The sequence below is a fragment of the Corythoichthys intestinalis genome, chromosome 6, assembly GCF_030265065.1.
Source record: "Corythoichthys intestinalis isolate RoL2023-P3 chromosome 6, ASM3026506v1, whole genome shotgun sequence".
In the NCBI taxonomy this organism is placed as follows: Eukaryota; Metazoa; Chordata; class Actinopteri; order Syngnathiformes; family Syngnathidae; genus Corythoichthys; species Corythoichthys intestinalis.
Window position 1 is genome coordinate 12,397,450 of NC_080400.1, and position 15,063 is coordinate 12,412,512.

At 39.4% G+C, this 15,063-nt stretch overlaps 1 protein-coding gene across 4 annotated transcripts in view; it reads left to right on the forward strand.

Annotated features, from left to right (window-relative positions):
- The window catches only part of LOC130917173 (stromal interaction molecule 1-like), an 84,742-nt gene that overhangs the window by 41,774 nt on the left and 27,905 nt on the right, over nucleotides 1–15,063 (forward strand). For all 4 annotated transcript variants that reach the window (XM_057838286.1, XM_057838287.1, XM_057838288.1 and 1 more), the window contains exons 8-10: nucleotides 11,531–11,708; nucleotides 12,228–12,395; nucleotides 12,553–12,653. In XM_057838286.1, coding sequence (XP_057694269.1) covers nucleotides 11,531–11,708; nucleotides 12,228–12,395; nucleotides 12,553–12,653 — 447 coding nt within the window. The remainder of the gene's footprint in view (nucleotides 1–11,530; nucleotides 11,709–12,227; nucleotides 12,396–12,552; nucleotides 12,654–15,063) is intronic.

Genomic DNA, 15,063 nt, shown 5'->3' on the forward strand with positions numbered 1-15,063 from the left:
TTAGTCCATGTTGTTCCTGTTTCTTTTTTTAACTTATTTTTAAGAACAACTAAAATTATACAACATTTTCAACACATATCACAGATGCTTCACATTTATACTGTACATGTCTAGCATAGCAGCCTGTTGATTAGATAAAATGGTCTGAATGAGACATTCGCTCCCCTGTTCGCCCGCTGCGTTGCCGCAACGAAGCGTTAGGTTATTGAAGAACCTATTTTTGGGCCTGCTAATACGGCAAAGAATGCTCACAATGTGCGTGTGCACTGTATCTTCTTGTTCCTTTCATGGATTTGCCAACCATTGATCTAATGCAGCATTCCTTTTAAGATTATAGCATTTGTCAGAGGTACAAGATGCACTTGACTTGAAGCTACAGACCAGTAAGTCAGTGTCTGCTGGTCATCGCAAATACTGACTTTTAAACCCTAAATTCTAATAGTTGTTTCATGAAATTGTATTTATTTATTCACAGTAGTCTACAAACTTCAGAATCGTACTGCCTGGCAATGAAAATTTAACTATAACCTGTTGGGAGAGTGACACAGTTCTCCACTCATTCTCATTAATTGCAGACTTTTAGCTTTTAACTTCTTCCAAATCCAGTCTCAAAGTCACAACTAAACTTTTCCCACACTTAGTCCTTTTTAAAAAATATATATGGCGGAAAACACTCAGGTTACTTAAAGTCCGGCTCTGAGACCCCCAATTTGGCTAAATTTCAAAATTGTCCTATATGCATGTGAGATACATAATTGGAAAGCTTAAAATCTCAATTTTCTGGGGGAAGAAAATTTTTGAACAGGAGGGCATTTTTTAAAGAAAAAATTTGAATAGCGAAACCCTAACTCAGGGATGGGCAAACTATTCCACAAAGGGCCGCAGTGGGTGCGGGTTTTTGTTCATACCAATCATGAGGACAGCCTTTCACCAATCCGGTTTCTTACAAGTGCAATCAGTAGATTTCAGTCAGGTGCTTCTTGTTTCCACTGATACCTCATTGGCTAAACTGTCTGTGCTGAATAAGTTTGAACAAAGACCAGGACCCACTGCGGCCCTCGAGGACCGGTTTGCCCACCCCTGCCCTAACTGTAGGTGAGAGCATTAGAGAGCATAATTAAAGACGCCCTGATTTTAACGAGATAGTATTACATACGTACCTTGTTTCAATCCATAAACTCCATGTTGCATGTATCACCGAGTGTCAAGACACAACTGTGAATGGCCACTGCCGAATTTTTTGAGGATTTTATGGGTGAAACACGGTAATATAACAAGGGTCGCGATGCAGAAATCGCAGACATCAAGGAGTGGTCAAGATTTTCTTTTTCATTTATTTACCCTTTTAAATGGTCTTTTTTTTTATCAATTAAGTATCTAAAATATTGGGGAAAATGCGACAGTAACAAAAAAAAAATTCAATTAAGCGATAGTTATGAGGTACATAACCGTGACTTACTTACAGACACTATTTTTTTCATTGTGACGTAATTTGTTTAAAAGTTTAAAATATGCCAGTGAATAATTTTTTAAAGGCGTTTTTTAAAAACTAAATATTAGATATCAATTAATGATTCTAAGCTAAACATGACAGACCTTTCGAATAATAAATATAATTCTTTTTATGGCTGGATTGAAACAAAAGCGGTTGCGCGACGTCTGTAAACGGGGGTCTCCAGTGTAAAACGGACAAATTAAATAATGTGCCATGAATCTGCTATGGCAGCATATAGACATATTGTTCTATCAAACACAACAGTTCTTTTGGCTTAAAAAGCAGGAGTTTATTTTAAAGAGGGGTGAAAGAGCAGAAACTGCTTTTTCAGGCTTGTATTTATGTATTTTTTAATTTTATCCTTAATGGGAACCACGGATAGAAACACTTGTACCCGTAGTTCATTAAAGATAAATGCTATGAGTTGAAACAATTTGATATTTAAACCCCTCTTGATGTTTTCGTTTTTATACAATTTATAAAATTAGTCTAACTAGTAGGTCCCCACTGTTGTTGACGTGGCAGTGTGGTGATGTCACTGGGTTACACTGCCGGGCTTCCAGAAATGACTCCAGCGACATCAACATGTCATCTGTTCAGCCCTTTCAATTTGAACCCTAGAGGAACATTATTGGGCATGACAGCACGATCCATATTTCACAAAACGAGCAGCAAAAGCAAAATGAACAGGAAAGACGGGAAGAAACCAGACCAGAGTAGGACAAAACAAAATGTGCTACACTGGCGAAACGTTTACATGAGGCGAATTTGACACCTAAAGGACTACTGTGCGCTTTTTGCTTGTTTTGTTTAGGTGCATACAGACAGAACATACTAAAGATGCTAAAGTATTTTGAGGCAATGAAAAGGTAATAAAAGACTCAATAAAACACAAATAGTAAATACTCACCGCTTTTAACCGATGTGCGCATGTGTTGGGTGTCTCGCTGCGTAGGAAGAAATTGCAGAAAACCGGTTGTGTTCGTCTAGTGACAGTAATAAACTACGTCATCACCCCTAGCGTCCATTGCGCGCATAAAACATGGCGCCATCCGTTGATCATTTTTTTGTTTTGAGCATATTTTATGTGTTTCTCATAGCATATTTTAGCAAAAGAGAACAATTGTGGCTTATTAGTAAAGATGCACCGATACCGATACTGGTATCGGTAGGGGGCGCCGATCCAGCCCGAAATGGTGGTATCGGTATCGGCGAGTACCAACAAAGACGGCGCCGATACCATTTACCGGTCCAATATTATAACATTTGACCACAGCCTTTTTTTTTTTCCTCCTGGCGCTCACTACACTCTGTCTCTGTGTTGTGTGATGACACGTGAACATCAAGCAGCTATCGCTATTGGCCTGTTCCAGACCAATGAGAGCGGGCCAATAGCCACTCCTAACCAATGACAAGGCAGCTTTTTCACATGGAGGAAACACAAACCAGGAGTAATGGCGGCGGTCGGGAAGTATTTCAAAATAGAAATCCCGTCGATTAAAATCAATGACTGCATGCAAGATTTGCGGCCTGAAAGTTTCGAGATGTGGAGTTAAATTGGCCAATTTCAATACCTCGAACCTGATAAAACATTTGAAGACGAAATGTGAACCAACACAACGAGTTTGAGCCTGCAAGAGGAGGAGTGGTATCCAGAGGAAGGGCGCTGGACCGGAGCAACAATCTCTGGTCAGTTCACTACATCTACTTTACTTTTATTGTGTTTCACTGAAAGAAATGCCGCAGTAATTTGGGAACTGTTTCCAAAGTAGGGTTGCCACCTTTCAGAAATAGAAATAAGGGACTCCCCCCTCCCGAAAAAAAAAGGCTAATAGACGGGATGCTGTGGTCAATTATTATTACTTATAATTGTTAGCGTCCGCAAATGTGAAACAAGGTGGGAACTCGAAGCAGACAACAAGCGGGGGATATGTACAAGGGCTTAGTGATTGCAAACAAAAAAATAACGCGATCGCGGGATAGAAGAAATACCAAAAGGAGTTCGTGACAGCAGGTCGACGGAGCTCAATACTACAAACTCGAAGGTTAACTAAGACGATAGGCAGTGAGCCAAAAAGCCAAAAATAAAAACATTCAAATACCTGCACAGGGTATGGGGCTACAAACGAGAGCAGCACACTAACAGAAAAAAACCCAATGCAGGGGCATAACAAGCAAATGTAGCGAGACTATAGTGCGAGATGTCAAATGGCGATCAGCAAGGCAAAATACCTTTGAGATCACCCGTGCTTAAATGCTGCGCTGATGAGCCTGCATTGGATTCAGGTGCGACGTCAGGAAAGCCCCCATGACCAGCCCAGTCACAATCTAACCAGATGCAGAATGTGACAATAATATCATGAAAGTTGCACTGTTTGGCCTTTGAGAAGTTTAAAAAGGTTTATTCAGTTCATTCTGAGTTTATTATTATGAATTTATTTTTACTTTCTTACTGTTGGGCTAGCATTATACATGTGTTATTAATTTCATAAATGTAGCACTATTTTGGCCTTTGAGAGCCAAAGGTTTATTCAACTATTGTCTACTAGGGTTTAGTAGACTATTCGCTTTGTACTAGTCTTTTTCCTATTTTGCAAAGGTAAGCAACAGCCTGACAAAGCCTTGATAGCAATGATTTCACATCCAATTATGTAGCTCTTTGGGGGAAAAAAAAGGAAAAAAAAATTATATGTATATATATAAACGGGGTGGTATCGGTATGGTATCGGTATCTGCCGATACTGCACAGCCAGGTATCGGTATCGGGGCCAAAAAATGGTATCGGTGCAACACTACCTATTAGAGCCTACACGTCTTCAAGTCCGAGGTTTCTTTTAAGATCATCATCCCTGACCCGCTTCGGCCCACTTTATCAAAACAAAGTCATTCTTAACACAGCTCAGATAACAGGATAACTTTATAAAATAATCTTATAAAATAAAAGATGGTCTTGCATTTCTCGTCCTTGATCTATAAAGAGCAAAATCGAGACAAAAACAGTGGGATTATTTTACTCTGAACCGGGTGGACATTTTTTACTGAGCAAATGTCAAGTTATGGTCCCATTGCAATATTAAGTTTTAATTCATTTACAGGTGATTCAACTAAGGGTTTGTTAGTTTCTCAAGCTAAGGAAGCGTAGCTATAGTACCTCCTGCTTTTTCCTGATCCCTGCTGCCAGCTGCTCTCTTTCCATACCCTCAAGCCCAGAGCCACCTGATACCGCTGTATCCCTGTAGGGAGCTATTGGTGGTTGAAGGCTGGATTTCCTGGGAGCCTTTTAGAGCGCCGCTTGACCATGGGGGCTCTCTGATTCACTGCAGGGAGATGAGGTGTTAAGCATAAAGGTTTTCCATGTGGTGTCTCTGCTGCTAATTCCGCCACATGGGGAGGTGACTCTACGAGTAGTGGTGCAGACGAGCGGCAAATTGGTCAAGGACTGTCGACAAGGACGGCGTCGAATGAGTCGTAAACAGAACGGTATCAAGAAAGTACAGCTAATCAGTTTTCTTGGGAAACGTCCCACCATGTTTAGTTGGAATCTCTTCTGTGCAGTTGAGGTCAGGGTCCCAACTCACCCTCCATTTTCCATCTGGATCGCCTTTCATTCCCACCCTGCTCTTCCCTGGGGAAATGCTGCTCCTCAGTGACGGGAGCCAGTATTACAGCTGGGGGTGAAAAGAAATCTAAAACACATTGTGCGCTATTATGATGACTTCCGGAACAAAACAATCATCCGTGCGTGCCTAAGCACTCAGTAATTAAGTCACGGGTGATAAAGCCCTCCTCTTTTGTAAAGTCATGCTCACATCTAAAAATAGGAGTGCTCAATACGACCTCAGACACATGTGGTAGTGCAGTAGCATTGAGTAACACTCTGTACTGTTCTATTATTGCACGCCAACAGCTGTTCTCAGCCTCTTATTGCTATTTTATTGTGAGTAACCCAGCAGCTGAACAGAGAGTTCAGTAGTGCTAGTCAGTGATGGTTTCTGCTGATGCATGGCGAAAGTGAGGACCACGTACGTACACTTACAGGCCACAACACTACAAACACCTGCACAGACATAAAAATAGGGCCTTGTAAAATTCTGTGTTTACAAGGATGATAATGTTTACTTTGGATTGATACTCAATTTAGAAATATTTGTGGTGGTTGTGGTTTTCATTGCATGTCATTTATTTACATTATTAGGAATAAATCTAATAAAAATATTGTTCATTCATGAATGAATGGGTTTTTATGTAACTATTTGTAATGTGATATAGATATGAAGAATAGGGTACATGGTAGGGGTGTAACGGTACACAAAAATCTCGGTTCAGAACGTACCTCGGTTTTTCAGGTCACAGTTCGGTTCATTTTCGGTACAGTAAGAAAACAAAATGCAAAATATATATGTGCTAGTTTATTACACACCTTTGTGCTTTCAACAATAGGAACATTAGCCTATACAAAGTTAGAATCCTGCTCAAAAAGTAGCGAGTACTTAAAGATTAATCCAACAACAATTTGCCTTTCAGACCCCGCGTATTGGTCAGCTTTCTTTCAGAATGAAAGACGAAAATAGAAGTCCTGTGCTAAAGAGAAAAGCAATCCCAATAACAAAGATTTTAACATGTATTTTACAAATAAAATGCCTCAATGAATCATTTTTTTTTCTTATGAACGGTTTTCAAAAGCTTTATTGGTGGATTTTCTCAAGTTAAAGCGCACACAGAAATTAATTGTGTAAGCAGGATCTGTGTATTATTCTAATTATTCAATTACAGGTGTTTTAGCTCATTTAAATTTATTTTATTTAAATGGGCTATTATTTATTTACTTTGTGTTTATATTTTACAAATGTGATGTAGTATTCATTTATATTGTATATTTTATGTTGTATAACTTTAGTTCCTATGTGAATATTAGTTCCTACTTGTTTTGTTGTGGTAGGAGGGTTTTGTAATGAACACGGGGCCATGTTGGTTATTATTATAGCAGAGAAGACAGCAGTAAATCATCAAAGACAAGTCAACTGTGCCCCGATCTACGACTCAAGAGATCAGATGGACTCAAAAAGTGGGTCCTGATCGACTGGATCCACCGTATTTTACACGAGTGACTTCCGGTCTGCCTGATCCTAGCTAGCATCAAATAATAAACTCTGCCGTTCTTTTCGCCTGCATCGTGTTGAGCCGCTTCTGGGACGTGTCTAACAAGCGGCCGCACTGCGACTGGTGTGCATTGGCTGATTGACTTTAACGGCCGCGTTTCACTGCGTTCTCGCGGTGGCCACATTGTCGCGCCGTTGACGTTTCTGGGTTCTACTGTCCTACCGTGTTGTTCCTCACTATAGTAGAGAAGACGGAGTAAATATAACCTACACAAAGAAATTGTAACCCTATTGACTCACAGCCTCGAAAAGTAAGGGTTACATTACGTCAGAGACTCGTTTGGTACGCCTCCGTTCCGAACAGAGCACCACGTACCGAAACTGTTCAATACAAATACATATACCGTTACCATGTCTACATGGTTAGATTAGTTTTGGGGTTTATTTTTGTCCCCTGCTTTGATCCCTTCAATTTATATTCCTGTGTGATTTATGTTTTTTTAAATTTAATTTAATATTTTATTTAATGTGGTAAAGAGCTGCATGCTTTTTTGGCGTAAAAATCTCATCATGCAATGTGGACACCTGTGATTTATATAGTCCATGTGGCTTATGTATTTAACACATACAGTATGTATGTACTAAGTAAGTTTCGGACACGCCTAATTCAATGCAACACTGAAGGTCCCAACCCCATTGATAAAGCATTAAATTCTACTAATCAGCCCTGAAAAGGCATACCTGTGAAGTCAAAAACCACTTTAGGTGACTCCCTCTTGAAGCTAATGAAGAGAATGACAACAGTGTGAAAAACTGTCATCAGAGCAAAGTGTGGCTACTTTAAAGATACTAGAATATTATACATGTTTTTAGTTATAATACCTTTTTTTGCGAAGTTCATAATTACCTTCAGTGAGAATTTACAATGAAATAGTTGTAAAAATAAAACGCTTGAATGAGAAGGTGTCTCCAAACTTTTGGTCTGTACTGTAATTTTGCTGTTGAGACTTGAGATTTATAGTCCAAAAATTACAGTACCGTATTTTTCGGACTACAAGTCGCTCCTGAGTATAAGTCGATCCAGCCATAAAATGCCCAACGAAGAGAAAAAAACCATATATAAGTCGCACCGGAGTATAAGTCGAATTTTTGGGGGAAATTTACTTGATAAAATCCAACACATAGAACAGACATGTCATCTTGAAAGGGAATTTAATATAAAAATACAATAGAGAACAACATGCTAAATAAATGTACAGTGTACAGTGCATGAACAACGAAATGTGAATATACTGTCCTACGCTACGGCTCGGTCCTGGCTATACAGCGAACTCCCAAAAGACAATGCTGGACGTCCGTATAATTTGCTGAATCAATTTGGTCCTCGATAGAAAACAGGTTCGCATCAACGTAAATAAATGATAATTAGGTACTATTAGTAATAAGTAACAGGTTAGCATGCGTTCGCTATCATTAGCACATCGTTCAGACAACCACACAACTGGCTCTAAGTGTCCGATCGCGGGTGGAAAACGCACAACAACAACATAAAAAGATGATACACGCAGGCGTTGCCTCTGTAGAGATGATTTAAAAGCATAAACAATGAAAGTAGGTTCGCAGCCGTCTATTCTCTCTCGCCCACTCACTCACTCAGAGCTACGTAGCTGTCCGTCTTCTTCTGGCATGTGAGCACTCTTCTTCACGTAAACAAGTGCGAGTGCGCCCTCACTTGGGCGTGAAAGCGCCACAAACTAAATGCATCCATAGATAAAAAAGTAAATAATACAATGGAACATACACTGCCAAAGGCAGAACGCGAACGTGGCCATAGCTATAAAGAGTTATTCAGATAACTAGCATAAGAACATGCTAACAACTTTACAAAACCATCAGTGTCACTGCAAACACCAAAATAACATGTGAAATTATATCATAATGTGTTAATAATTCCACACATAAGTCGCTCCTGAGTATAAGTTGCACCCCCAGCCAAAATATGAAAAAAACCGCGACTTATAGTCCGAAAAATACGGTAGTTAAAATTTGAAACAATATATTTCTTTAAAATTAATTTTGTGATAAATATAATCAAAAAGTAGAACTCTTTACACAGGTAATCTTCTGTAACAATATACAGTATTACAAATATAATTATTTTATTATTTTAAACACTGATTCAATCCATGTATTGTGTCACAAATATTAAAGTACTGGTGTTTTAATGTTAATGTAAGAAATTACTGTTTTGTTTCAATTAATTTATATACTGTACATACAATGAAATAAACAATATCGTTGGTGAAATGGACAAATTCATAAAATGGAAATATTCAGTATACTGTATGTGTATGTATTACTAGTTACAATTTACAATTTAGTTGCAATTAGAGGTGTGCGAAATTTCCGATTCTTTGATTATTCGCAATTCTGCCGTGGAAGATTCCAGAACGATTCACAAACATCCAAATTCCGATTATTGAAATATGTCAAGTAAAGCGAAACTAAAACACAGTCAGCGCGGCCTTCAGGTTGCAATGAGGAACGGACCGAATTCCGATGATTGAAATATGTCAAGTAAAGCGAAACTAAAACACAGTCAGCGCGGCCTTCAGGTTGCAATGAGGAACGGACCGAGAGTAAACATAATGCTTGTCATTACCCGGCTAATGACAATGCTCAACTCACGGCTCTGGTTCAACTCATGCTGCGATATTAAAAAAAAAACAAAAAAAAAAACAACAAGCATACCTGACTGCTGCCGACAGCCGCTACAAACTACTACCACATAATGCCACGGTAGATATCACATGTAGAAAGAACTAGATGCGAAATGACAGACTCGGCGGCGTTACCAGCACATGTATAGAAAAGTAGATGTAAAATGACAGACTTGCTGCCGTTAGAAAACAGCCGCCATCTTAAAGTGTATGTGACACAAAAAAGCATGTTTGTTTCATAATACACGCGGTATTTTATGCTTCTGAATGATATGGACTGCTTGGATGTGTGTGGAAGCGATCGCTATATTTATTTAGTTTTTTGAATCCCGCGCCATGAAAATGAGTGACTTCCGGCTTCGGTCTTGCATTGAGGAGAGGCGCTGTGACGTGTACGGGAGAAGGCGTCCTCTTCACTATACAGCGTACTGTTGTGTATGAGGACGAAGGATTCAGCTGATTTTGCGGATTAATACGTTTATTTTTCGCATCACGCCAGCCAAACGGCTGCAGAAAAATCCTCCTGTATGAGGGTGAGGCGTATGCGCCTTTTTTGGAGTTTCAAAAGGTTCCCATTCACCGTGGATATTGGCCAAAACAAGCCCAACTACTGTGGGACCATTGGACTTACGAGGAAGTGAGTAAACATCTTGTTTTGTATTATGTCAAATATTAATACAGCGATTACAAAGTAAACACTACAAACTTTCTTTAAATAAAGGACTACTTACGTTTGATCATTGATAGGCATGTAAAAAGCTCTCCTCATGCACATTAGCAGCACGTTAGCTGCACAACAACTGCAGAGGGAGAGGCGTGTGCGCCTTTTTGGAGTTTCGGGCTAGTTATGTGTGATTTTCCGCTTCGAAGACTTTGAAACATCACTCGGTTCGGGTTAGCATGTCGGCTAGCTGTCACACTTCTTGGTTTGTTTACATTCTCCGAAGCCGGGAAAGGGAAATGACATATGTCCGATTTAGGTGTCACAAAATATCATTCGGGAGGTGCCACAGTAAAGGTGAAGTCGACAGTTTTGACCATTATGGAGTAATTTTGCAATGTCGTCCTGAATAAGTGCATTTTTATTATTTCATATTCCATTTAGCACAAGACTGTTATTTGTCATCACCATGCCATTTATTTAGCAATTGAGGAAAATACTTGGATAAAAAGAATATCCTGTAAAAATATTGAAGTAAAGAGACAGAGACAATGACATTTTGCAGCTCTCTTCGTCGCGTTTTCCTCGTTGTGAATAGTTCCCCCTCGACGGGCTGACTGGTCCTTCTCAAGCCATTTATATAGCTATTGGGGAAAAATACTTGGATAAAAAGAATAACCTGTAAAAATATTGGAGTAGAGAGACTGAAACAATGACATTTTGCGGCTCTCTTCGTCGCGTTTTCCTCGTTCTGAATAATTCCCCCTTAATGGGCTGAATAGTAAAACCAATGAGCCCAGTCTTCCGCTGACGTCATCCACCTGTTGGGGACGCTAAAGCCCTATAATGGTAGGCGTGGCTAACCGGCAGATTAAAAGACTAATTTCTCGTCATCTGCGCTTTGCTAAATTGATGTATATTGTCGAATCGTCTCAAAATATGATTCTAATTCACGTAATGCCATTTAAGACCCCACACGTCGTATGCTCTTTAAATCAGTACACTTCCTTGGAAGGTTGTTGTAATGAACCTTCCAAGCGAACCTAATTAACTTTTCTATCTAAAATACTCCTAAATCGTCAAAATCTTCACTTGAATCTATATTTAAGACAGTTCTAAAACTTTCACATGTCAAAAGTAGACAGAAGGGAAAATATGGAATAACGGGAGCAATTTGAACAACTTTAACGGTTGATTTACAACATTTAATTAATTGAATGTAGTTTAAAGCTGCTGATATAGAATGGTGACTTGAGTATTTTATGTACTGTTTTGAACTGTTAACTTGATACTGAAATAGTCATTTATTTAAGCCTGAGAGGATTTTTGTACATTTTGTACAACAATGTAAAACATTAAAAGCCGCTAATACCTGGGGAGGGGTGCATCAATAATAAATTTATAATCAAATCATAGCCTCGGATTTGTAATCAAATCGTTAGGTGCCCAAAGATTCCCACCTCTAGGGTGCGCCCAGTTATTATCACTACTGATAAACAGTCCTGGTTTTCCCCAACAACAATGGAAAAAAAGCACATTTTTGTTTTGCTCACAGGCTCCAGATCGCACAGGAGGAGCATCGCTCGGTGGAGGTGGAGAAGGTCAACCTTGAGCAGAAGCTCAGGGATGAGATCAGCACAGCAAAGCAGGAAGCCCAACGGCTAAAGGAGCTGCGTGAGGGCACTGAGAACGAACTCAGTCGACAGAAGTACGCCGAAGAGGAGCTTGAGCAGGTATTAAGAGCTTAATCCCATATGGAAAATGTGTGTTGTAATATCACACTTGAGTGTATGCCTGGATGCATCAGAGTCACACTGGCTATCCAGTAATATAAATACACCCACACTTGGCTTTGTTTACAAGACGTTTAACAATAAAGCTTGCGAGCAACAGACATTAAAAGAATTTTACTTTAACTTAGAAGTGATGTGACTAGATATTATTAGCGGACTTCACATCTGCCATTAGGCTTTTAGAGGACTTTTTTTTTTCAAAAATAAGGCATTTTTTTATGTTTCATGCTCTTTGGAACACAAACACAATGTTGACAGGCAATACAACTTACTCACAGGCATACATTCTTTATCTTCTGCGAAGAATGAGTAGTAGCGTCTTAATGGATATCAATGAACATCTTTTTCAAATTTACCATACATTCAGGGATATATTATACTGTATTGTCCCCAGACCAGAGGTCAAATCTTATGATTCAGAAGGAACTGCACAAAATGTTAAAAACTCCTCCTCCGTAGGTACGCATGGCGCTTAAGAAAGCCGAGAAGGAGCTGGAGTCGCGAAGCTGCTGGGCCCCTCCAGAATCGCTCCAGAAGTGGCTGCAGCTCACTCACGAGGTGGAAGTGCAGTATTACAACATCAAGAAGCAGAATGCTGAACGGCAGCTCCTGGTTGCTAAAGAAGGGGTATAATGATTGTGTTTGAAATTGACTGTCAGTAACCATGATAGACATCCAATCCATTTGGACTGGAACGGCTAACAGTGTCAATGGCAGTGGAGGAGTTAAAAGAAATATTTACAGTACATTATTATATGTATATTTTTTGTTTTGTTTTCCACAGGCTGAAAAGATCAAGAAAAAGAGGAACACTCTCTTTGGGACATTCCACGTAGCACACAGCTCGTCCCTGGATGATGTGGACCACAAAATTTTAGCAGCAAAGTGAGTCAGAAATAGAAGTATATACAAATTTCTACATATAGAATAATTATTACTTTTGTTTTTGATTGACACAGTGAGACTGTTGGGCGTACATTGGGGCAAATAAGTATTTAGTCAACCACTAATTGTGCAAGTTCTCCCACTTGAAAATATTAGAGAGGCCTGTAATTGTCAACATGGGTAAACCTCAACCATGAGAGACAGAATGTGGGAAGAAAAAAAACCCAGAAAATCACATTGTTTGATTTTTAAAGAATTTATTTGCAAATCATGGTGGAAAATAAGTATTTGCTGGTATTTTGGCCCATTCCTCTATGCAGATTTGCTCTAGAGCAGTGATGTTTTGGGGCTGTCGTTGGGCAACATGGACTTTCAACTCTATCCACAGATTTTCTATGGGTTTGAGATCTGGAGACTGGCTAGGCCACTCCAGGACCTTGAAATGCTTCATACGAAGCCACTCCTTTGTTGCCCTGGCTGTGTGTTTGGGATCATTGTCATGCTGAAAGACCCAGCCACGTCTCATCTTCAATGCCCTGACTTAATCAATAAATTGTATGAATCCTTGCCGAAGCCCATGGAAGTCATACAAAATATTAAATTTTGATCTCACAGCACTTATGTAACATATTTTTGTGTTTGAAGTAGATTTTTTGTTCAATTTTCACTCTACTTTCTGTAGGCGACAAAACTCTTGTCTTGCCAAAATTTGACCTTTATGTCTTCATGAAATGATAAATCTTTTTTCATTGAGACAAATATATTATTGTACATTCAACATCATTTGGGAGGGTCTTAGCTCCATGTGAGCCATTTCTGAAACCAATTGAATCATTAAAAGTAGGGCTGCAGCTATCGATTATTTTAGTAGTAGATTAATCGATGAACTAGTTAGTTCAAATAATCGAGTAATCGGATAAGGAACATGAAAAATTAAATTACCTGAGCTGAGCCTCAAACAGTATAATAAATAAAGAAATAAGGATCTAAGTACAACAAAAGATAAATAGGCTAACTTACATTGCAAAAGTCCACTAGTTTAAATGCTATAAACTTTTTTTTTTTACAGTGCTCTTAACAAATGGTTCAGACACATAATCCCACAAAAATAGGCTAAATTTACAAATAAACTAAATTACGAATGCATTTAAAAAAAAAAAAAAAAAAAAATAGCTCAAACAAAAACTTGGCTCATGTTGGTCTTAAAGGGTATGCAGTGCCCTGGGAAAATGTTAATATTCCATCATTTATCCATAAACGCATGCCTTTTGTATTCATATCATGCCACTTCGTGTAATTACACACAAGAAAATGAGAGAAATTTGGCTCAATTGTCAAGCTAAAACGACCGGCGCCCGAGATCTGGCAGATTGTGTGCGTGACGTCACGACAAGTGGAGAGAGTGCCACCGGCCACTAGGGGGGCAGCGCCTGTCTGCATCAATATGATTCCTTCTAGTGAGGAGAGAATTAGGGGTGTTTTGAGCTGTTTATGCTGATGCATTGTGTTCGTCCTGCACATATTCCAGGTTCCCTCATGAAGAAACACCCCTCGTTGTCAATAAAAGAGAATTCAGAATTGACAGTGAGGGGTGTTTCTTCAACAAGAAAAAGGCTCAGTGCTTTAGTACTGAACGGCGGCGATGATGGCAGACAATTTCGTTTCTAGTTTCAGCGACGAATCCGACGTAGAAGGACGTAACGAATGTTCATCTAATGGTGACGAGGAGAGTTACGAAGCTTTAATCGGTGTTTTAGGTTACCAATATGAGCCCAAACGAACGCCAATGCAGCATAATGAAACGGTCATTGAGGGGAGCAATGACACTGAAGAAACATCGGCAGCAGATCGTGTGGGAAACACCAATGATTTGTTTTGCATTTCTTTTTGTGAAGCTGATACACCGTGACTGCAAAATAAAGGAATGCATAGAATAAATATCATTTATTGCGCTATCATAGCTTTTCGCTCTGCTAACAGACACAAATATGAATGGGATCAGAGGATTTGTTCTATATATTTTACGAACGATAATTTATACATGTGTCCAGTCCTGTATCCAATGCGTGACATTTTTTTAATTATAAAAGAGTACTCACTCTGGCCATTTCGAGCTTGGCTGCTTCCCTCCTTTGCTTAGCTTTAGCCTTCTTTACCAGTCATCGTCCTCTTTCTTGATATCTCGGGACATTTAGGTGGCTGCGCCTGTATGGTCGGCCCCGCATCTCCTTTGAGCAGCAATCTTTTAGCAAAACCCGATTTCACTTGTCCATAGCTCGAGAAGCTTTCAGGTGGAAAATGCGCACCACAGAAAAGCATGCCGGAGGCTGTGTCTAGAAAATTAGCCCTCTTTGCACGGACGAACTTTACCCATTGTCTGTGTAGTCCAGCTTTTTTTTTTTGCGTTCAG